Below are 23,489 nucleotides of genomic sequence, written 5' to 3' on the forward strand. Positions count from 1 at the left end.
ACCTGAGGCAGTGCACTGTACATACAAATGCAGGGACGGACACACATGATGTGTTAATTGCCACCTTCACTGCAAGCTTGCGCTGCTAGCAAGGGACAACACGTTAAACACACCATGCATTGAAATGTAATAGCAATAAACCATTTTTATTTCCAGACTTTATGGCTACCTCATATAGCTTTATTTCTTCACCCATAAAAATGGAGTACCCACTATATTTCAGGATTTATGGCAGGATTAAATGAGACACATAAAATGATATGTATTTAAAACCTTTATCTGTATCTAGCGTTAGAACATTTTCTTATGTTTACTGCTTTTTAATTGTTTACAGTGTCCACTGCTAAGACTTTTCCATCGTGAACTCCATCTTCAGGTACTTCTACTTAAAGAAACAATCTGTGCAGGGGAGAATGTCTTTGTTAAATTCACAACTGATAGTCTTATAAAATACAGTCACAAGGTGGCATCTTCCTACTGTCCCTACTGCCTGTCGCTGTGATTCACTAACACTGTGTGATAGATTTTAAAACAAAACAAGATACTGTGCCCCACATGCATGGAAACTGAAACTTCTCCTGCCTCTGCTTCCATTTACGGGACTTGATTCTTGACATCTCAGAAGGACCTTTGCCGGCACCACTCTCTTCTTTCTTCCTCACTTCCCCTTCTGTCTCTCCCCCCCTACAATCTGTCCTGTCTTTTTACAGCACCTGCTTTAATGTAGGAAGGTGGTTGCAGTGAAGGGTGGGGTGAAGGTGGGTGTCCTTTACACAAGTCCCATTGGATAGACAGGGATTGAGGTTCACTTTCTTGTTGATCAGGGTGCAGGTGGTGAGAAAAATATAAGGCATGCCCCATCCCTTACACCACCAACACACGTTTTGTTTTGTTTTGTTTTCCACGTAAGTCTTTATGTCATGAGATGAATCCCAGGTAGTTTTCTCTCAGTCTGGCTCCATGTTGTCATTTCAGTACCTTTAGGTTGCTTCTGGAACATTTTTCATGGGATGAAAAATGTAGAAAAGAAGAATTTAATCAAATGTCCATAGCTTCTCAATTACAAACTCCTGCTAGAGTCAACCACTGCTACGTAATTCATCACGGTTATATGTAATACAGCAGGCATCAGGTGAATTTACTATCCCAAACTAAAGATCAGAAAGTCCTTGCAGAAATTGATTTATAACTTTCCTATAGGAACCTCCTCAATTTTAGGGCAGACTAAGCTTCCCAGGGTTTTGTCTCCACTTTGCTTTTTGAACTCAACTGTCTTCCCAATTCAGGTGACTCAATATGGTCATTATTTGCTCTGTTCACTAAATATTTCTACTTTCTGCTTTCTAGGACTATGGTAGGATTGTACTTCCCAACCTTTGGAATTGGACATGGCCGTGCATCTTTTTTTGGACAATGAAATGAAGCAGAAGTGATGTGTGTCACTTTTGGGGGTAGTGAGTAACTCACTATGTATGTCCTCTTTTCTCTGCCGTAGCATTTATGAAAGCATATATTGAGAGGATAGCTTCCATGGCTACAGGTTTGAGTTTATTATGCAGGATCAAGTTCAGCTGAATGTAACAGGAAAACTCAATTAAAAGGGGTAGATAGGCAATCTGAGATGACTGTGGTGGTTTTCCTCTGTGAAGTCTGCAGGAACCCAGGCTCGTTCTAGATTACTACTCAGCTGTTGCTATAATGTGACCATTATTCTCATGATCCAAGATGGCTGCTAGAGGTCTGACACCATATTCATGTTCCAGGCAGAAAATGGAATAAGGGAAGAAAGGAGACAACCAACAAAAGAAGCAGCTGTCTTTTAAAGAGGTTTTCTCGAAGCTGCCACACAGAACCAGGATTTATATGTCATTACCCAGATTCTAGCATCACGGCCGTATTCATCTGTAAGGGAGGCTGGGATATGTAATCTTTATTTTGGGTACCTTTGTGCCCAGCTAAAACTCAAGAGCTCTATAGCTATTCAAGAAGGGGAGACCAGATATGGTAGGTAGGTGACTAGGAGTCTCTGCCACAGTGAGCATATGACCTAAGTTAGGACAATTATAATGGCCCATCCCCTTCATCACAGTGCTGGGCTAAGGAATGGGCATATACCCCATGCTTGCTTCAGTGGAGTCTTTCTTTAGGGTCATGGGGGTGGTGGTTTTTCTTGATTTTTTTTTTTAACTTGAGCTTAGGGGGAAGAGTCTTTCCTTCTCAGGTCATAAATCCAAAGACAGAAACTTAATCCAACATGCAAAGAGAAGCAGAAGAGAGAGAAAAATGGAAGACTTACGTAGTTCTTGATTTCCTTTTCCAAGGCTTTTTGAGACCAGTCCACCACTACCTTTTGTCCAGTTTAGTTACTGAGCAAAGCAATCCCTTCTTGTTTACAGCAAGGAGAAGTTGGGTGCCTATTGCTTGCAACCAGAAAGTCCTAAAGCAATCGTCTACATCCCTGGGTTTCTTTGGGAGCATATGAGCAAATACACATAGTGGCTGCCACAGTGCCTGGCACATAAAGGTCCTAAAATGTTAGCTCTTAATGATGTGTTCGAAATAACACCGAGTAGATGAAATTTGGACAGACTGTCTCTTTTTTTAAAGTCTCAGCTCAAATGAGGTCTTGCTTGTTCCCGGGGAAGATCGAGAACTTTCTCTTCTTGCTCTCTCCATCCTTGCAATCATCCTACTGCTCTGTAATTGTTTGCAAGTCTGTGTTCTCTTCTGATATCCTTTGAACTTCTGGAAGACTGGAACTGAGTCTTATTCAGCTTTAAATCCTCAGTATCTAATATTCTAGCATGGTAGATGGTCAAATAGAAAAATCCTAGAAAAATGAGGATTTGAAGAGTATTTATGGTTAAATGTGGCAATAATAGCAACCAGCATTTGTAGAGTACATGCTATAGTCTAAGCACTAGCCTAAGAACTTTGCTTTTATGATTATATCCTCACAATAACCTTTAATATGCTATTATTATTACTCCATTTTACAGATGAGCAAACTAATGTCAAGGTCATACCACTACTGAATGGCAGAGCCAAGACTTCATTCTGGGCAAACAGACTCCAAGAGCCCTAACATTTCAACCAATATACTGTGAAGGTATTTCACTAAATATAGATGGAATTAAATCATCTAATATTAGAGACAAAGGAAACTCTGAGATCATTGAATTCCATCATGAAACAGATGTGGAAATTGAAGCCAAGCGTTGGAAGTGTCTTGGTTCAGAGGATTTATATAATTGCAGAGGCATATCTACACCGGGCTCCTGACTCCTAGCTAGAATCATTTTTACAAAGTTTACTCCACCTCTTATGCAAAGTTTACTCCTTCTTTGCACTTGCACCATCCCTTTCGGGCTTTTGTTTTGGAAAAACTACCCCCAGGTGGCAACTTGTGTTTCAAAGTAGCTATGTGCCAGGTACCATTCAAAGCCAAGGAAATAGCCCTCTATGGGTCTCACCTGTTGAAACAGACCACCGGGCACATGAAAGAGGACTGGGGAAAAGGGACCCTTGCTCATCATCAGATTTCAGCTCAAGCTTTATGTCCTCCGCAAATGCTTCCCTGGTCTTCTAAGGTCAAATCTATCTGCCTAAGCTCTCCTTCGTAGCCTTAGCATGGTCAGCTGTAATTATATACATTATTTGTGAAATATCTGGTTAATGGTCACGTCACTTGTTAGCCTATAAGTTCCTCGGGGACAAGATCTATATCAATTTGTGTTCCTCCTTATATTCCAGGTGTCCTGGCACACAATAGGTGCTCAAAACTATTTGTTGACTGAATGAAGGAGTGACCAAATGGATGAATAAATAAATGCATGAATGCAGCACCATGACGAATCATCCCTATGGGCTGCATAGGGGTAGATGCAACCCTTATATGGTGTGATCTGAGGCGACCCTCAAGAGGACACACTCACACAACCAGAAAGCCCCACCAGGAAAGTCAAGTAAACATCCACTTGGTGAGGGCTTTGAGGAACCGGAGAGGGAAAAAGAGACACAAAAGGTGAGCAAGCAATTTTCAAAGGATGCTTTCAACTCCCTGGCCAGTCCGTGTGTGTTTCCTCTACGAAGTGTTTCCAATTACTGTGGCACTCTCGGTATCTGGATCCATCTCCAGTGAATTCCTCTGCAGCTCCTGCCAGACATATGGGATCAATCAGGGCTTCGGCGCTAGTGCGCTTGCTGCGGGAATGTTGACAGGCTGACAGACGTGGGGTTCTGGTGTCATGGAATCTCCGAGAGTCTTTGGCTTGAACTCGGGAGGAGAATGAGAAGGGGGAGGAGAGAGATAGAGGCAGAGATAGAGGAAGGAGAGGGGAGAGGGAGAGACAGAGATAGGAGGGAGAGAAGGAGGGAAGCGGGAGATTTTTCTTGACTGCCCCCTTTCCTTCAAACATTTTATAGGCTTCAGGGGGAGCGAGGAGGAGGAGAGAGGGGAGAGAAAAGACGAGAGCGAGAGGGGTAGCGAGCGCGCGCCGTTCCATCCCTTGTCCCCGGGCGGCCGGAGGAGGTTGGACTGTGTCCCCAGTGTCAGATGAGAGGGCGCTGAGGCTCGCGGCCGCCGTCCCGTGCCCCGAGCTCCGCGCCGCGCACGCCCCTCAGCGAGCCGGGCGGCTGAGCATCTCTCCGCGCCGGGCCGACGCCTGCGCCCCGGGCGGCCGCTCCGTCTCCAGCGCAATGTGGGCGCGCCTGGCCTTTTGTTGCTGGGGTCTGGCGCTCGTTTCGGGCTGGGCGACCTTTCAGCAGCTGTCCCCGTCGCGCAATTTCAGCTTCCGCCTCTTCCCCGAGGCCGCGCCCGAGACCCCGGGGCGGCTGCCCGCTCCGCCCGCGCCCGGCGAGGACGCGGCGGCGGAGGAGAGCAAAGTGGAGCGGCTGGGCCAGGCTTTCCGGCGACGCGTGCGGCGGCTGCGGGAGCTCAGCGAGCGCCTGGAGCTCGTCTTCCTGGTGGACGAGTCGTCCAGCGTGGGCCAAGCCAACTTCCTCAGCGAGCTCAAGTTCGTCCGTAAGCTGCTGTCCGACTTCCCCGTGGTGCCCACGGCCACGCGCGTGGCCATCGTGACCTTCTCGTCCAAGAACAACGTGGTGCCGCGCGTCGATTACATCTCCTCCCGCCGCGCGCACCAGCACAAGTGCGCGCTGCTCAGCCGCGAGATCCCGGCCATCACCTACCGCGGTGGCGGCACCTACACCAAGGGTGCCTTCCAGCAAGCCGCGGTAAGGTGCCCGCCCCTCCCGGCCCCGGCCCCAGCCCGCGCCCCGGCCCTGCCCACCCACCCACCGCTGCCTCTCCGGCTCGAAGCCCGGCTCAGCCTAGGGCAAGCCACAGCACCCTGAGTCAAGCGTCCCCATCCCCAAAGTCAGAATCATACCTACCCTTCTATTGTTGGTGGGTGGGGTCCCTTGGGATGATGGATTTTAAAGGCTTAGGAAGATGTCAGGCTCCTTATTAAGTGGTCTTTGAGGACCCTCTTAGGAAGAGGTCCTTGAGATGCCCTTCACAATTCACGCTCGTAGGGACAAACCGTGGCCAAACTGGAACAGGTGAGTATGTTTTATGAAGTGTCTCTAAAGGTAAGAGGTGAAGTGACCTGAGCATTTCGCCAATTCTCTGGTACGTGACTTTATGCTTTCAATATGAATTTCGTTGCTCTGAGTCTTTTACAAGATTTTTAGCACCTGGTAGAGGAAGTCAGTTTAAGATGCTGGACTTTTACTTTTCCAAAATTTAACTTTTTCTAATTACAACGTGACACATGTTCAGTTGAAGAAAATTTGGAGCATACAGAAATGTCAGACACATGATAGCAAGCCAATTTTTGTGAAATGAATGAAATCAGAGGAGGAAAAGGGGGTGGGGGAACGAAGCCTCTGATCCCATCACCCTTATAAAGCCACTGTTTACATGTTGTTGAACATTTGCCCAGTATGCACATCTGCACATACTTTAAACCAAACTGGTGTCTTGCTCTTTTGTAGTCTACATTTTTCATTTGTTATATCATGAAATGATCTACATCATTATATATGTAATATAATATAGTTATTATATACCTACCTAAGTTGCATACTAGTCTAATGGGTGCATATAACTATGATCTATTTTACCTGTCACCAGTTGTTGGACACTTAGGTTTTTATTGTCATGGTAAACACAAATATTTATGGACCCCTTTGATTACTTCTGTAGGAAGAATTTCTGTAAAGTTGCTGAATTAAAGATACGGACATTTGTAAACTACTTGATACATATTTCCAGTTCTCCCTTGGAGGCTTGTATAGATTAACATTCCCACCAGCAGAGTTATCACAGCAGTAAGTTTGCCACATGGTCACCAATAACATGTGCTCATATTTTTAATGTCTTTGCCAATTTGGTAGGTGAATAGAGGTATCATTTTAGCAAATTCAATTGTTTTAGTTTTACTGGGGAATGAACATTTTCTGATACATTTACTGGGCATTTGTATTTTTCCTTTGATAATTACCGGGTCATAATTTTTGCCCATTTTGCAATTATGGTACGTGTTTGTTAGTTTATTTTAATGATTTGTAAAAGCTCTTTACATAGTAAGACTGGTAACTCTTTTTTATACATGCTGCAAATGTTTCTCCAGTTCACTGCCTTTTACTTTTCTTTATCACAGTGTTGTTAGATGGATGATTTAAATTTGTATATAGCCAAATCCATCAAACTTTGTCTTTAAGATCCTACATTTGCTTATGTTCTTAGAATGGCTTTCTCATTTCCCAAATCAGAGAACTATTTTCCCATCTAACAGTTTAATCTGTCAGGAGCTTGTTTTAGTGTATGGTATGACAAAGATGTCTAACTTTATTTTTTAATAAATAGTTAACCAATCGTCCCAGCATCATTTGTTTACTAGCCATTCATCCTTTTCCAATTTAATTGAATGCCACTTTTATCATACACTAAAAGCTTATGGGTATTTGATCTCCTCCTGGCTTTCTATGAATTTTTTATTATCCTGGATGATAGGATAGTCTATCCTATTATCTATCTATTATTTTTAAGCTTTCAAAAAGTGATTTAATTATTATAACCTTACAATATATTTAAATATCTGGTAGTGCAAATTCTCCTTTTTCTTACCTTTTCTCTTTAAATCAGTTTTTATATATTTATTACTTAATATGAATTTTTAATTCACTTTCACATATTCGAAATGAAACCAGCCAGGATTTTGATTTCAATATAGAAAATATAGAATTAAATTGGGGATTATTTACATTTTATAATAATAGTCCTTCCAAGTCAAAAATATGGTATGTCCATTTATAACCAGTTCTTTTTGTATCCTTCAGTAAAGTCATAGATTTCTAGTAATTAAGTCCTGCATATATTTTTCAAATTTAGACCTAAATGTATTCTATTCAATACTGCTATCATGAATAGCATCTTTTCAAATTAAATTTCAAACAATTATTCCTCTTTTACTTTTTAAAAATTTAAAAAATTTTATTGAAGTATAGTCAATTTACAGTGTTGTGTTAATTTCTGCTGTACAGCAAAGTGACTTAGTTATACATATATATCCTTTTTCATATTTTTTGCATTATGGTTTATCACAAGATATTGAATATAGTTCCCTGTGCTATACAGTAGGACCTTGTTGTTTATCCATCCTGTATATACTAGTTTGCATTTGCTAATTGCAAACTCCCAATCCTTCCCTTCCCCACTCCCCCTCCCCCTTGGCAACCGCAGTCTGTTCTCTATGTCTGTGAGACTGTTTCTGTTTCATAGATATGTTCATTTGTGTTGTATTTTAGATTCCACATGTAAGTGATGTCACACGGTATTTGTCTTTCTCTTTGTGACTTACTTCGCTTAGCATGATAATCTCTAGGTCCATCCATGTTGCTGCAAATGGCATTATTTCATTCTTTTTTATGGCTGAGTAATAGTCCATGTATTTAGGTCTTATTCCCATTTTTCGATTGGGTTGTTTGTGTTTTTGTTATTGAGTAGTATGAGCTGTTAGACAATTATTCTTGATGTAGAGAAACGTTGGTTTTTTTAAACATGACTTCTGTATCTGAATTCTTGTCCAAGTCTCTTTGATTCGTTTTTTAAGAATACATTTTATTTTACTGATAGTGTTTATTGTAGAAGATAAAATACTCAGAAAAAATTTCTGTAAATACACTGTAATATTTTGGTACATATCCTTCTTTTTGCAGTTGTCAAGGTAGTAGGTGTGTTTTCATATGTGTACATATATCATGCATAAATAATGTTTACTCAAAAAAGGATTGTATTGTATGTTCTCTTTTTTAACTTGACTTTTCCATCATATTTTGCAGTCTTCTTTTCGTAATAAGAAACACACTTCTACTTTGTCATTTTTCATGGTCACACAGTATTCCATTACAGGATGTGCTTTTATTTTTATCATGTAATTACCTATTATTGTATATTTAGGCTGTTACAAACAATACTATCATATTTCTAATAATTTCCCTAATACAAATTTCTGAAGTGGTAGGTATTATTCCTTCAAAGAGGATGCCTGTTTTTTAAGGCCTTTGATACGTGTGCCAAGTGGCTCTGTAGAAAATGGGTACCAAATTGCACTCCTACATGTAGTGCCTGGGTCCGTATATAGGACACAGCCAACACAGGTTAGTATCATTTGAACATGACACCCCTAATTTATATGTGAAAAGGAGAATCCCTTTTTTTTTTTTTTTTTTGCTGCGTTGGGTCTTCGTTGCTGCGTGTGAGCTTTTCTGTAGTTGCGGTGAGCAGGGGCTACTCTTCATTGCTGTGCGCGGGCTTCTTGTTGCAGTGGCTTCTCTTGTTGCAGAGCACGGGCTCTAGGCACGCGGGCTTCAGTAATTGTGTCACACGGACTCAGTAGTTGTGGCTCGTGGGCTCTAGAGTGCAGGCTCAGTAGTTGTGGCGCAGGGGCTTAGTTGCTCTGCAGCATGTGGGATCTTCCTAGACCAGGAGCGAACCTGTGTCCCCTGCATTGGCAGGAGGATTCTTAACCACTGTGCCACCAGGGAAGTCCCTAGAATCCCATTTTATATTGTTTTTCCTCATTAGTGAGGCTGAACACTTTTTTCATGTACTGTTGGCCATATATAGCTCTTTTTTTGAATACCTCTTAAAATATTTGGGGATTATTATCCATCTTTCATTTGAGGGTGCTTCTTTTTCTTAGTGATTTGTAAATGCAGTTTAAATCTTAATGATATTAACCCTCCTGCTGCCAAGTCTGTGGCAAGTATTTTTTCTCTGTGTTTCACTTGCCTTTGAATTTTGTTTATGATGCTAGCATCTACCATTTTATCAATCTGTTGAATCTACTTTTAATTTGTGCTTTTTTTCCCCTTTCCTATGAAGTTTGAAAGGCTTTTGCCTTTAAGACACAGAAGAACTCCCTAAAGATGTCCTCTCTTGATTGAAGTAGTTACGCCAGGCAGGGTTCAGCTTTGTAGACTCAGTCCTCTGTTGGCCTCCACTCCGAGTTCTCATGAGGTCCCAAAGGCTGGCCTTATTCCTCATGTCACTGCCCACTCCATCAGGGAAGAACCCCTCTGCATCAGGGAAAAACTTGCCATAGACCAGCTCCTCTGTTTGGCTTGGCCAGGTCTGCCCAGGGCCTCTCAGTACTGTTGATCCAAATCAGTTCAATGGGTAATGAGTTGAGTATGAACTGCTTTCCTCAAGACCTGCTCTGTCTTCAGCTTTCTCCTTCCAAATACTACATCCTGTCTTGGAAAGTGGAATTGCCAATAGGGGTCCCAGTGCCTTTCTTCAGTCTGGATCCGTTTGTAATCTAACAAGCAGAAATTTCTCAAAAGTTTGTTTTAACTGAACTTTCCCTTGACTTTATTTTCCTTTTCTCATTTTGGTTGGGTTACGAGAAGGTACAGCAGAGGGTCAGCTGGACTCAGTTCCTGTCTAACCTGGAAACCTACATGTCTTTATTGTAACATTGCCAAGCCTCTGATGAGTATGCTTAGGTATAATTAGAATATGATATTTATGGAGAAAATTGGTAGAAGATGACTGGTGTTTGGAAATGGTATTAGTAGAAGTTTGAATGTGAATTTTGGCAAAGAGATCAAGCAAGCCTGTTTTATCACAGATTAGTTTGAAAATGATAAACTGTGTGGTTCTGTTTGGAAATTTAGACATTTCTTCAGGGAGATGAAACAGTTCATCAGATTCCCATGTGTGCATAGAATGGTAATATTGGAACTGATTGTGATCTGGCCTTTACGTGAAATTGAAAATCATGGGGACATTTTTGAGGTTATTCATTATTTTCCCCAGAAAAATGAGTTTTTCAAACCTTTTCCATTTGACACTGAATGACCGCACAGCTGTCTGCAGCCACAAACACAGGCAGACAAATATGCAAACACATAGATACACACTTGCAAGTACATGGCTACCCCTCCCAATTCAGACATCTTCTCCTCTTATGTAAAATTTCAAGATAGAGAATTTCCTTTACCAACATGAAATTTGCTGTTATCTACTCAGCACATATGATCGACTAAACAAAAAGGGTAACAGTATTGCTTCATTTTTTATAGGGTGTCAGAATTGTACCACTTGATGGGGGGAGTGTATGCACAGACACACTTTATTTGAATGGATGAACTTCAATGTAGATGTTTTCTTTTGGGGCACCATCCCCGACGTCATCAAAGAGTATAGGGCAAAAGCAGTGAAATCTGTAGTTAGTACAGTTCCCTCCAGAGACACAATCGATAGATTGGGGGAAAGATTTAGCACCTTGAACTTAATTACATGAAAGCCTTTGACAAAACAAACGAAAAGCTCTTCAGCTTTTCCTTTCCAAGAGATGACTGTTTCACAGTGACCTTTCTTTTGGTTTTTCTCCCTGACATGTAGTTATAAATTGCCTTTCCTAAAGTGCATATTTTGGACTGGCCCCTCTATGAATGCAAAACTCTTCAACTCCTAAGCATTTCACATCATAATAAAATCAGAGCCCCTCATCCCACTTCACTTTTGCTAAATAGCTCTTACACAAACATAGCATGGAGCTTCCGTTGGAAAAAACTGCTGCTTTCTTTATTGTTCCAGAGTTCCAGAAATATGATCTGATGGTGGGGAACGTGCTGCCTTGCCAAAAATCTGAGCTTTAGGTGTGGCCCGAAGACTGGGAATAGACAGGCGGAGACTCTTCCTAGCTTCCAGGGAAGGGCATCGTCATTATGTGTCCACGCTGCTACACGTTCACACCTTTACCTTTTAAGTGTTCTGATAAAACCTGGAGTTGTGTGAGATGCCACCAGATTAAAACCCTGATGAATAAAATTAAGGCTATTTTATTTCTATACGATGAACCAATAATAGCGTATGAAGCAGTCTTTCTGATGGCCCAGATGCTGAAGGAATAAGCAAAGTTTGGGTTCTCCTTCCCTATTGGAAGAGGTAGAGGGGAGTCATACAATCTGCAGTGGATTCAGCTGTTCCAAACTCAGAGCATGATTTAGATGTCAAGAATTACTCACCGTTGAAGGAGCTAAGTTCTTTTTTGATGCTGGAAAGATGATCTTGCTAAATACAGCTCTGGAAGTGTTCTCTCTTTTGTGCTTCTTAAACTTTAAAACAATTCTCCTGTTGCCTTGGTCTTCTGTAGGAACTTCTTTGGTAATCCCATCTGTACTTTAGAAGTGTGAATGAGGAATGAAGGAATGAATGAATCCTCAGTGCATAAAATAGATCCAGACCTCTTGTATATTTCCCAGGCAAAGATGGTACTGAAATTTATTTGGAGAGAGAGCAAATAATTGTCAGATATTGAATTCTAATTTCTTCTTAGTCTGGTATCTGTGTATTTTATTTATTAGTTTTGTTATGCCCAGCATACAGGACACTGTGATATGTATTAAGAGGGTGCAGTATGCTACTGTTAAAGACACTTATCACTGTTGGCTGCCAGTATTATATGGTGTTTGGTTGGAATGCATCATGAGGGTACTTGGTCAAAGACTGAATGCTGAAACACAGAGGAAGGGCAGACTGCTCTGTCCTACTTCACTTCTGTGGTCAGAGGATAGGAAAGCCTTCCCCAGTGTCCTCTTGGTACAATGTGCTAGAGAGGATTTCTCTTAACAGTGACCATGAAGTAGAATTATTAAATGTATTCATTCTTGACCAGATACACCTTTCATTTGTAAAGTGATCTGTAATTTATGAAGCGCTTTCATGTTATGATTTTACAGAATCAGTTTTACAGAAAAGGCCTGGATACTAGGAGAGGTTAGGTAACTAAATGGTACTGACGGGGCTGAATAAATGCCGAAGGTAGAGTCAATCCAGTGTCCATTTTGTCATCTGGTCTTTCTCCTCCCCACCACCCCTCACCCCACCCACATCTTACGTATTACCTCCATTTGTTGAGTTGTATCAAAAGCCAGGGAGAAGAAGGAAATCCCGTCTCCAGAGCTTCTAAAGTGTTACATAAGATATAATGCCAATTTAACCCAGAAGACAAAAACCATGGCTTTAAGGCCATAGTCATTCTGTGGGTGCTTTTCAGTTGGCCCTTAATGTGTGTGATATATATATGGCCTATGTGTGTGTGTGCAGGTGCATATATATATATATATATATGTGTGTGTGTGTGTGTGTGTATGTATTTGTATATTTTAAAATACACATGTATATTTAATGTATGTTTTAATTTTGGCAAGCATTTTAAAATCAGGAGATAGCATTTTTTAAAAATCTGAATTTGGGGCTTACTCTTTTTTTTTTTTTAACATCTTTATTGGAGTGTAATTGCTTTACAGTGGTGTGCCAGTTTCTACCCTACAACAAAGTGAATCAGCCATACATATACATATATCCCCATATCTCCTCCCTCTTGCATCTTCCTCCCACCCTCCCTATCCCACCCCTCTAGGTGGTCTAGAGAGACCAAGCTGATCTCTCTGTGCTTTGTGGCTGCTTCCCACTGGCTATCTATTTTACCATTTGGTAGTGTGTATATGTCCATGTGGGGCTTACTCTTGACAGATTGGGGTGTGTAACAATTCTGGGTGTGATTTCTCTCCTCAGCATCCCCACCTGGCACTTAGAATTCCATTTTGTGATCCTTGATTGTGTTCCACACTCTAACAGGGACCAATCACTGGCAGAGCCTGAGATGGTATAATCCCTTCTGGTTTGTCCTCTGAGCTTCCTTTTTAACCCAATATTAGCTGAGATTAAATTTAGCTGGATGTAGTAGCAAAATCTAAAGTACCACTAGCTTAAACATGATAAACAGTTTTGTCTCTCTCAAATTAAGTCTTGAGTAGAAAAGTCAGAGCTAATATGGCAGCTGTCTGATGTCTTCAGGGACCCAGAGTCCTCTCTTTCAGACCTCTGTTCTATCATCTTCAGGTCACCTCATGGTCCAAGATAGCTGTTGGAGCTCCTACCATCAGGGGCTCATTCCAGGAGACAAGAAAGGATAAAGACAGTCATATTGCTACTTAAGAAGACTCTGTAGCAATTCACACAATACTTCCACGTAGATCTCACCGAGGGGGACTTGGTCTCAATCCCGTCCTTAGCTTTCCAGAGTTTTGTTACTGAAGAGGAAGGAGAGTGTGGATACTGAGGAAGTGATGAGTGGCCTTTACCAAACCAGTGTGTCAAGAAGAGTGTATGTCTAACCAGAGAAATATCTGGAAATCCCATTTCGTTTCTTCCTCAAATGGCCCAGCTCAAGATGGAAGGGTCAGGCCTTGCCTAACTAAAAAATACCTTTGTCCTTGTGTTAGATCATGCTTTTTGTTTTAGAAAAACTCTCAAAGTTCCTGAGCAATCTATTTAAATTTTGGCAACAGAAACTTCCTATGTTAGTTTCCTAGAAGCTTCTAAATAATATGGCATTCACTCCCAAATAAAAGATTATACTGAGAGAGATGGGGGGAAAAATGCATCCCGCAAAATATAATCAATATTTTGTTGTCAGTTAGTAAATCCAAATGAACCTTTCTCAGGAAAACATAGTTCTTCTTTGGCTTTTCAGAGGAAGCTGTCAGGTTAAGAGACTTCTACATTAAAAGGAATTTCCTGTTCTGTATTATCTCTGCCTTTCCCGTAGGTTTTTAACACTATTCTCTGCATCTCCCTCGGCCACATGAAGAATGTATTTCTGGCATAGAATCTGCTTACATGCAGTAACCTGCTTTGGTTTGGAGGCCAATTGTGGATAGGAAACATTCTGGGAGATGTTGTAGCCCATGAATGTTGTTACAGCACTTCATTTGAAATGAATGATAGTGAGAAGGAACTGAAATACGCAGTGCATTAGTCGGTGCATTTTCTTATCAATCTTGATGAAAAGATTTTTTAAATATTCATCTTCTTTGCTGTCTGCCTTTGTCATTAGGTCATTCAACCAGTTGCGTTTTATTTGTGTAAAGTGTCAGGCAATAACAATGTTTCAAATTCAGAGCATTCTTTCTTTCCTAGTTGCAGTGAACCCGAAAACTATAAACTTGAGGAGCTGAGTCTAGTTGCTACATATGTTGAAATCGTGATGGCTACCTTGTTTTGTGTGAATAGATGTCATTCAAAATTAAGGACAAAACTTCCTACAAGAGTAATAGAGAAAAACATTTTTAAGTTCTTAGCAGGGCTTATTACAAGATTGAATCATTTACAGAGTAAAATTCGTTTACTTAGTAAATTTACTTAGTCATTTACTAAGTAGAGTCCAAGTTGGATATTTTTCCAGTTGTAAGTTATCGCTAGAGTGTATAAAATATATTTTGAGGTACGTGAGTTTGATGCACTCTTTTCGTAATTCCCTCTGAAACGCTCCTGGTAGCCGTCGTCGTTTAATGCCCATCCTACTGCACCTAGTTATAGGATATACTGGTTGCTAATGTAAAGTAGAGTTTTATAAAATTTCAAAGGTGATATTTAAAATGTATATATGTGTATATGGTTAAAATACATACACTTCTAATTTTCTCAGATATGAACTCTCTCAAATTTCCACTAGTTCCACCTCTAAACTTGTATGCATCTCTATTTAACCATACTTCCTCACCTTTATTAGAGTAATGGGCTCTTCCCTCAGCCCAGGAATACCTTCTACTGAATATTTCTCCTTCTTTCTTCTATCTTCAAGGTCTTCCTCTTAATAGCCTCCTTTCTCGTAATGAAGAGCATTCACAATACATCTGTGTATTTAAAATCGGTAGCATGTTTCCAGAGCAATGTGGTAAATTGTCAGTATGTTTGCAGTCTTAAAAGTATAAATCGTAAAACTAAATTACCCACCAAGGAGCTTCTCATAAGAAATAATTCAAGAAACACACAAAGATTCCTGTAAAAGGATGTTCATCCCAGCATTCCTTGGAATAGGACTTTAGAAACAATTGGCTATGGTTTGGGAGGGCTTAATAAATGACACCTTTCTTCACCTCTCCCGAGTTCTAAATCAGTTGAATTATAATACAACAGAGAAGTCAGGTGGAGAATCAAGCATGCCCGCATCTCCTGCTTTAATGCAGGCTTAGGTGCACAGCAACCTAATACTGAATCTCTAAATTAGATTGACTTGCATCCCCTGGAACAGGCAGTGCTGGGCACATGGAGCCTACCTCTGTAAACTGCAGACTGGCAGCCCAAGGCCAAAGAAAAGGGGAGAGGGAGGAGATGAGGAAGCCTTCCTCCCCAGGGGCAGGGTGAGAATGGGGGTGTCAGGGGACCAGAGGGTAACTCTGATGGCTGACACTCCACCCAGAAACTAGAGGCAGCAACAACCAACTTCCAAGGTTAACAGAATAAAAACACATCCACAGTGAATATATTCAGTAAAATCATGTCTTTAAAGATTATTTAATGACATCGTAGATTGGCCAAATATCATATGAAATGAGCCAAAACTCTCTTGTGTGTTTACCATCACTGTATAAAACTGTATATATAAAAGTCCAATTTCATAAAATTATGCACTCAGGAAAACAACTGAGAAGAAAAATGTCAAAATATTAACAGTAGTTGTCTATAGGCAGTATATTTACCTGTTTAAATAAATCCATTTCTTCTGCTTTTGAAAAACTATTTATAACGAACATGTATTACTTACTAGGAAGTGAAATATCATTGCTCACCTGGGTACAGATGATTGAAGACATGCCTTTGGGGCATCTGGAGGCATAGCCTGAAGCGGTCGGTCTCAAGTATAAAATCCTTTTGAATCTCAGCTTTTATCTAAATTGTCATGCGAACTTTGTATACTATCCCACGAAACAGCTCTGCTTTAAGAAATAAAATAATGCTTTAGCTGATCATCAGGAAATCGAAGTGAAACAATTCCAATCTTTTTTTTTTTTTTTCCCGAATGCCAAATGCTGTTGTACGGAGTCCATCAGGACTGGAGAATTGTCCTGGGTTGAAAGCACCGACCTACAGATCCTGTTATGCCCTCCAGCTGTCCCTTTCCTCCCTCCTAGTGTCACCTTGCGTCTTCAGGATCCAAACTCACATAAAAATCTGCGCGCAGATGACAGTGGTTGTCTCACCACTTGGCAAGCTCCCTGTGGGTATTCACTCAGGAGAGGAGCCCTGATGGCTGGCCACAGTGTGACACAGAGTAGAGCGTTGAGGCTGCAGATGGTGGAAACAACTGACTCCATCACCTTGCTGAGAGGCTAGGGAACGTGGCCTTCCTTTGGCTTGTCGCACCTGGAGGAGGGATGCTGACCCACTGCCCTGTCAGTCCCTCTTACTCTCACTGATCAAAGACATTCTCATAGCAGAAAGGTATTCTCTAACCCATTAATATCATCACATGTAAATGAAAAAATTGCCTCAAAGGACCCATTTTCCACAATCCATTCTTCTCTAGCTCTCAGGGTTCACTTTGTTTTGTGTGTGTGGTTTTTGCCCTGGGCGGAAACAGGCAGCCTATTTGCCTGCTGTTGTTGGTGGAGAGGGTTCAGGCACAGTCAGCTGTGTTGTTTGATAGTGTATTTTGATAATGGTACCTCTGTCAACTTGGCTCACTCATTTTGACCTACACCAATCAAGTTGTATCTGCAAATAAGGCCTCATTGTCTTGATCCTATTTTATAGGCGTTACCTTTCCAGATGAATCTGCAGTGGACTTAGAAAGAAGTTAAGCAATTTTTATTTGCTTGTTTGTGTTTTTCACAGTACTGTTTCTAGCCAAGACTTCTCTCTTTTTAGTCACAATTTCCTTCAAAATATGCATGCTTGGCTTTTAAATGTTGCTCCCAAAGTGGTGATTTCAGGCAGTTATTGTTGGAAGTTTCTAGCAATAAAGATACCAAAGTTTGGGCTATTTGTAGCTAATCGGTAGTAAAAATCTGCATTTTAAGTACTCATCGGCAGCAGGGCGTGATGTAGGACTTTCACTGTGGTCTCAGATTTGGCACTGGGACCTGTGGCTTAAACTAATGAGCGCTGAATATTCCACATTTTAAAGAGCGCCACCAACAACTTTGATGCGTTCCCTCAGAGGAAATGGTTGGATGCTGCGCAGAGCAGGCCCTACACGATCAGCCATTTCCCTCAGCCTCCGCCTAGCACCCTGGTCTCGTTTATCCCGTCAGAGGGCGGAGAAGCGAGGGAAAAACTGAGACCCAGAAACAGAGCAGGCATTGGGGATCTTTGCCTTTGGGGAGAGCAGAGTTCCTACTGGAAGGCTGATCTCTCCTGGCCCTCCTAGAGGACTTTCCCCTTCCAGCAGCTAAGTGAAGGGGAGACCAGCATTCTCTGTACTGGTTGGAAATTTACTTGGGCAGAAGCCTTGATTTGCTCCTGTGCCGACTGAATGGAGACAATGCAGGCCAGAGACAGAGCCAGTGTCTCCGTTTGGGTTCTGCCTGAAGCGGAACTGAGATGAGGATTCGAGTGCAGGTAGCTTGTTTGGGAGGTAAACAAACCTAGTAAACATTGCTAGGAGAGTCAGGATGTGAGCCAGGAAGGGAACCAGCAGTTACAGGCAAGGTAATTTGTGCTTAATCCCAGTAGGAGCCGGGGTGGAATTCAAGCCTTTGAGTGAACACAGCAGAGAGGGATCTGGGGGCATTTATAGACCTACTCTCATCAGTCACTGTTGAGGGCCTCTCTCTGGAGAGCATTAATTCTCTGCCGCTCTCACCTCCCCTGCCGGTGAATAGAGTGGTCTCCAAAGGAAGCCCTCAGACAAAGAGATACAGATGCTGGGATATGGGACGGGGCGTTATTGACAGGGTCGGGTGTTGCGGGCAGAAAGAGGCCTCAGAGGAACAGCCTGCCCTGCCAACGTTTGGCAAAGCAAGGGTGCGTGACTTTTCCATAGGGGAAGGAGAACAAGGAAAATAACTGGGCTTGCGTCACTTTATTGCCTGCTAAGCAGACAACTGGCATAGGGAGAAGTTACTGGGTGTACTACTGGAAGTGGGATCTGAACATGGGCCAGAGGTCGTTAGTCCACAAACACAGGAAGTACCAATGACTTTTTCTCTATCACCTTTCACTTTTTCCTCTTTTGAAATTTCCTGTTTCTCCTGTGGTTTCAAGGTATGAGGCCCAGTATCGGAACCTAGGAGGCAGAGGTAGCTGAAGTCCCAGCAGTACAGTTCTGTTCAGAAATTTTGCAGAGTCATCTGTGTTCACCTATTTGATATTTTCCCAAATGTGGGGAAATGCTGGAGGGAGTTATCTAATTAGATTGGGAAATTACAGGGAAACATGGTACATACTCTTTTGTAGCACTTGTTGTCTGGGTGATGTCTGTCTACCCTCTGCTTGTTAAGGACAGACACCACATCTTATTTGACTTTATATCTCCTGAAGGACCTCGAAAATGATATTTATTATAACCTTAGTATTCAGTATTTTAAACTTTAGTATATCAGAGATAGTATTGTGCTTCTATGATTTCTAACTAAAACAAGGATGGCTATGACGTCTTCTTAAAGGAATATCCAGTGAATGCTTGGTTTCTTAAATGATAGGTTATAATAATTTTAGCAAATTCACCCTTTAGACCACTTTCCCAGGGGAGAAATAGAAAGTGCTGAGTAGCATCTTAGGCGTGAATTCTTACCTTTTTTCCCTAAATCTGGTCCAGGAGGCAAACCCCACAGCACCTCTAGAAGAGACCATCCAATGAGTTCAAAAGAGAACGTGCAGGCATCTGAGGTTTTAAATTCATGTCTTCTCTCCATATCACTGTCAGCACTGCCCTTTAACCACTTCTGTAGTGGCATCCTCATAACAGGACAGGTTCAAGTGGTTCTTTTTTTTCCCCTCTACCTGGGGCATCATCACCCCCTTCTCGGCTCAGGTGGAGTTGTACAGGTTTTGGTTATAGAGTCATAATTTTCCCTAATCCCCTGATGTAGCTTGTCAGGCTTCACAAATATGATGACTTATTTTCATTCACCGCTTCAAATGAAATATGGGTTTCACTGTCATTGGTTTACCTACTTGATGGATGTATCCTAGCAACACGTTAAAAGTTTCTTTTACGACTAATGGTAGTGAGTAATTGCTACTTGTCAGGTCCCACACTAAGCACTCCCCCTATATGAATTCATTAAACCCTTGCAACAGAAAAGTGTCCTCAGGTTGTTATTATTTCCCGAGTACAGATGAGGAAACTGAGGCACAGAGAACGTAAGTAACTTGACCAGAGTGGCACTGCTGATAGGTCAAGGTGTACTGGATTTCAGATCCAGGCAGTCTGGGCCAAAGTCTAAACTTTTAACCACTGTGTAATACTGCCTCTGTTAGAGGATCCAGTAAGGGCAAGACCCACTGATACATACTCAGCAATGAAGTTCATTGCAGAGACTTGAGGCAGAGAGGGCAGCTGTGAGGAGGACTTGAGTATGTGGATGCCCACGCAGAAGACCAAGCAGAACAGGCACAGGGCTAAGAGGAGCGAACATTTGCGGAATGTCATTTGAGTGGACACTCTCTGAAGCATCTGATAATCCCAAGTGATGATCTTTAGCCCCCATCCCCTTCACCCCCACTCAGTACAGGGAATTGCCTCTCAGATGCCATTTTTTAAAAATTTATTTTATTGAAGTGTAGTTGATTTACAATGTTGTATTAATTTCTGCTGTACAGCGAAGTGATTCAGTTATAGATATCTGTACCTTCTTTTCATATTCTTTTCCATTATGGTTTATTACAGGACATGGAATACAGTTCCCTGTGCTATACAGTAGGACCTTGTTGTTTATACCATTTTTATACAATTTAATTACACTGGCCAGCGTCTCCCACCTCGTGTATCTTAACAGATGTCTCCACCAATCCTTGCAGAGACCAAGCCACTGAAGCAGTGGGAGATTGTATCTCCTGTTTGCAACACATCTGCCTCTGTCCTCTTTATTTATCTACTTTTCTGAGCTTTTCAGTTCCTCTAATCCAAGGTCAGCACTCAGCCTCACATCTTTTGTTGAAATGAAAATGTGACTCAAGCAAAGTTACTATTTTTTAGTCCCAGGTACTTCTTGTCCATGTCTCAAAATGTCATACAGTGTAAACTTAAGTTTATAAACGTACATGCCAAACCTCAGTATAAAACTTGGTCTTCCAACTAAATTCAGTTTATCCTGATCTGGGATACTCAGTATTCCCCTGCATCATAACATTCCCATTTTTTTATATGCCATTCCATTTCACAAAAGAAAAATATCTCCATTATGACTATTTTAGTATTTTCTTCAGATAAGAAAATCTCACTTTAGCAATCGGCTCCGTGATCCCCAATGCTTAGAAACATCTTTCTTCAAGTACCTTAGGTAATGAACTAGATTCATTTATATATCCAGTGCATATTTAGGGAACACTGTCACTGTTCTAGGTGTAAGCATGTATTTAAATGATAAGAATTGTTTAATTCACTAGAGACTGTATTATAGTAATTTTAAAAATCAGCATGTTTGAATGATGATGGATGTAAATATTACTACAGTCATTGATAATTTAAGTATATACATATAATAAGTCTTCTAATCTATGCAAACTCAACCCTAAATTGTTTGGGGTCTAATTTCAGTTTTTTTAAAAAACATGATACACAGAATCTGTTGCCCTATAATGGAATTAATATAGTCATTCATAGAAACTAAAATACAAAACAAAACAAAGGAAACAAAAGGAAAACAAAATGAACTTCCAAATGTCATTCATTTGGAATGCTAATAAATGTCACAATTAATTGTGGTTTTTGATAAATTTAGGATAATTATAACATACGCAATAAGTTCATGAACTGAGAACCTCCACTCAACCTCCACCCTCTTTGAATCTCCCATGTATCAGTACACTTGATTTGAAATACATCTGGCTTTTTGAAAAATTGTGTTGTTCCTGAATCCCAAATATTTACAATATAATGGTTAGATTCTCTGTGTCTTGTATATTCTAAACTCCAGCTAAACTTTTCCTTCATAGTTACTATTGAAATACCTGGTAAGAAGACATAGTTTCTTTCCTGACAGCTTTGAATCATCAATAATGTGTTTCTCTACCAAATGTCAAACAGATAGCTAGTGGGAAGCAGCCGCATAGCACAGGGAGATCAGCTCGGTGCTTTGTGACCGCCTAGAGGGGCGGGATAGGGAGGGTGGAAGGGAGGGAGACGCAAGAGGGAAGAGATATGGGAACATATGTGTATGTATAACTGATTCACTTTGTTATAAAGCAGAAACTAACACACCATTGTAAAGCAATTATACTCCAATAAAGATGTTAAAAAATAATAATAATAAATACAAAGGAAAAAAAATAATGTGTTTCTACTTTCTCAGTTATATTTTTACACTTGAATTCTTCTAGTCTATACACCATGTTTCCTAACATTTGGTGCTTTTTTGGAAGAACAGTTTGACCTGTTAAGTGTCCAAAGCAGTTTTTCTGCTGGATAAGTCTAGGCATAGCATTAAATTCTTCCTTTCTATTGTAGCTCATTTCTTCTGTGGTCCATGTCAATCAACAACCATTTTCCCCAAGAACCATACCCATCGTCCTCCTCAATCCTTTGCCCACCTATAGAGGTTGTCCCATTCTGGATGGACTGAGGGTGGTGATCCAGTAGTTGAGATGGATCATTTATATTCTGTCTCCTGGAAATTTGGACTCAGGCACAAAGAGCTCTGAGAGAGGAGAATTTTTTTCCCAGTGTGTAGAGAATAGAGGTAGGACTATACACAGGTAACCAGAGGAATCCCATCAGTGTGAGGAGGGATTTGCATGCGTTTCTCTAAAAATAATTTTTGCTTCTTTTCCTTGTTATGTAAATAAGAGACCAATTCATAGTTTTAGGTGAAACAGAAAAATATAACTATTTTAGTTTTTGTTTTGTACTCTTTTTTTCTATGTGTGAGTACATATATAATTATGTATAAATATGTAGTAAAAGTATGTTTTTAAGTTTTATTTTTAAAGCTTCATATTGAGAATTTCCCCATACAATAAAATTCTGAAATTACCCTTCAAGTTTATCCAATTGAACTTTTAAATATTACCAGTCAGTTGTCGCTACAGAACTTTGCAATTAAAACATTTACCCTCGTGCACACCTCTTTCTCAACATCTCTCAATATTTCCTTTTTATTTAATTCTGTTTCATCTGAAATTTTTGGATTATTCATTTCCATTCCTTGCCTCATCATATTAGCTAGACTTTCCACATAGAAGTGATGGGACAGTCTAGCTTTGTTATTAAATTTAATGAGACTGTTTCAAGCATGTTTTTGCCCATTGGTTTACAGTAGCTCTTTCTGTCATATTAAGTAAGTGCCCCTGTATTCTTTGCCTAAGTCATTTGTAAAACCATAAACTGATACCCAAGTATCATTTGAGGTTACTTTCTCCTTTGACCACTTGATGTGAAGCACATGAACAGACTCCCTAATACCTTTGACTTTATGGGCTGCTACTCGGTCATACTGTATAGACATTTAACAAGTTAGCTGAAATCATTTTATAAATTGATTGATAACAATATTAATCATAAATTTGAATTTTTATTTTGTTGTCAATTAGCAGTTTGAGTGACATGTCATTTAGCCCTCTTTCATTGTCATTTGGATTCCCATGACTTCACTTTTTGCTCTCCAGATTTTCTTTATTCCTGGCATGTTTCTAGAATGGATGGTGGATTTTGGCATTATTGGAAGACTGTTTGGTCTTTTGCATGTTTATTCTGTTGTTTTTTTTACAGTCTGGATTAAGTCTGCTACTCATCAACTCCCGTGCACACCATTTCCCAATTTGATGTACTGTTCCAGTGGGTCCACTTCAGAATGTTTTGTGTCTGTGTTTAATAACTAAAGCATGTACGTGGGTGGAGAAATTCTGTGACCGTAAATCTGAGATTAAGTTCTTTTCTGACCCTCTGGTTCTTTTCTGATTTGGCTAGACTGTAAAAAATAGCCCAAATGTTACTCAAGCCAACATTGTTTTTTCATTCTAGAAT

At 40.7% G+C, this 23,489-nt stretch overlaps 1 protein-coding gene and 1 long non-coding RNA gene across 3 annotated transcripts in view; one reads left to right on the forward strand and one right to left on the reverse strand.

Moving 5' to 3' along the window:
- Positions 1-216: 216 nt before the first annotated feature.
- On the reverse strand, positions 217-5,530 carry LOC132597472 (uncharacterized). Its single transcript, XR_009564266.1, has 3 exons — positions 5,395-5,530; positions 2,297-2,830; positions 217-991 (listed from the first exon to the last, which is right to left on the reverse strand). It is a non-coding gene; the product is annotated as an uncharacterized lncRNA (long non-coding RNA).
- Positions 4,478-23,489, forward strand: part of SVEP1 (sushi, von Willebrand factor type A, EGF and pentraxin domain containing 1) — a 185,675-nt gene continuing 166,663 nt past the window's right edge. Inside the window, exon 1 of one of the 2 annotated variants that reach the window (XM_060300636.1) lies at positions 4,478-5,235. In XM_060300636.1, the coding sequence (XP_060156619.1) occupies positions 4,699-5,235 (537 nt within the window). In that variant the 5' untranslated portion in view covers positions 4,478-4,698. The remainder of the gene's footprint in view (positions 5,236-23,489) is intronic. The other variant, XM_030859035.2, reaches the window with a different exon arrangement.

The sequence above is a fragment of the Globicephala melas genome, chromosome 6 (genome assembly GCF_963455315.2).
Source record: "Globicephala melas chromosome 6, mGloMel1.2, whole genome shotgun sequence".
NCBI classification, from domain to species: domain Eukaryota; kingdom Metazoa; phylum Chordata; class Mammalia; order Artiodactyla; family Delphinidae; genus Globicephala; species Globicephala melas.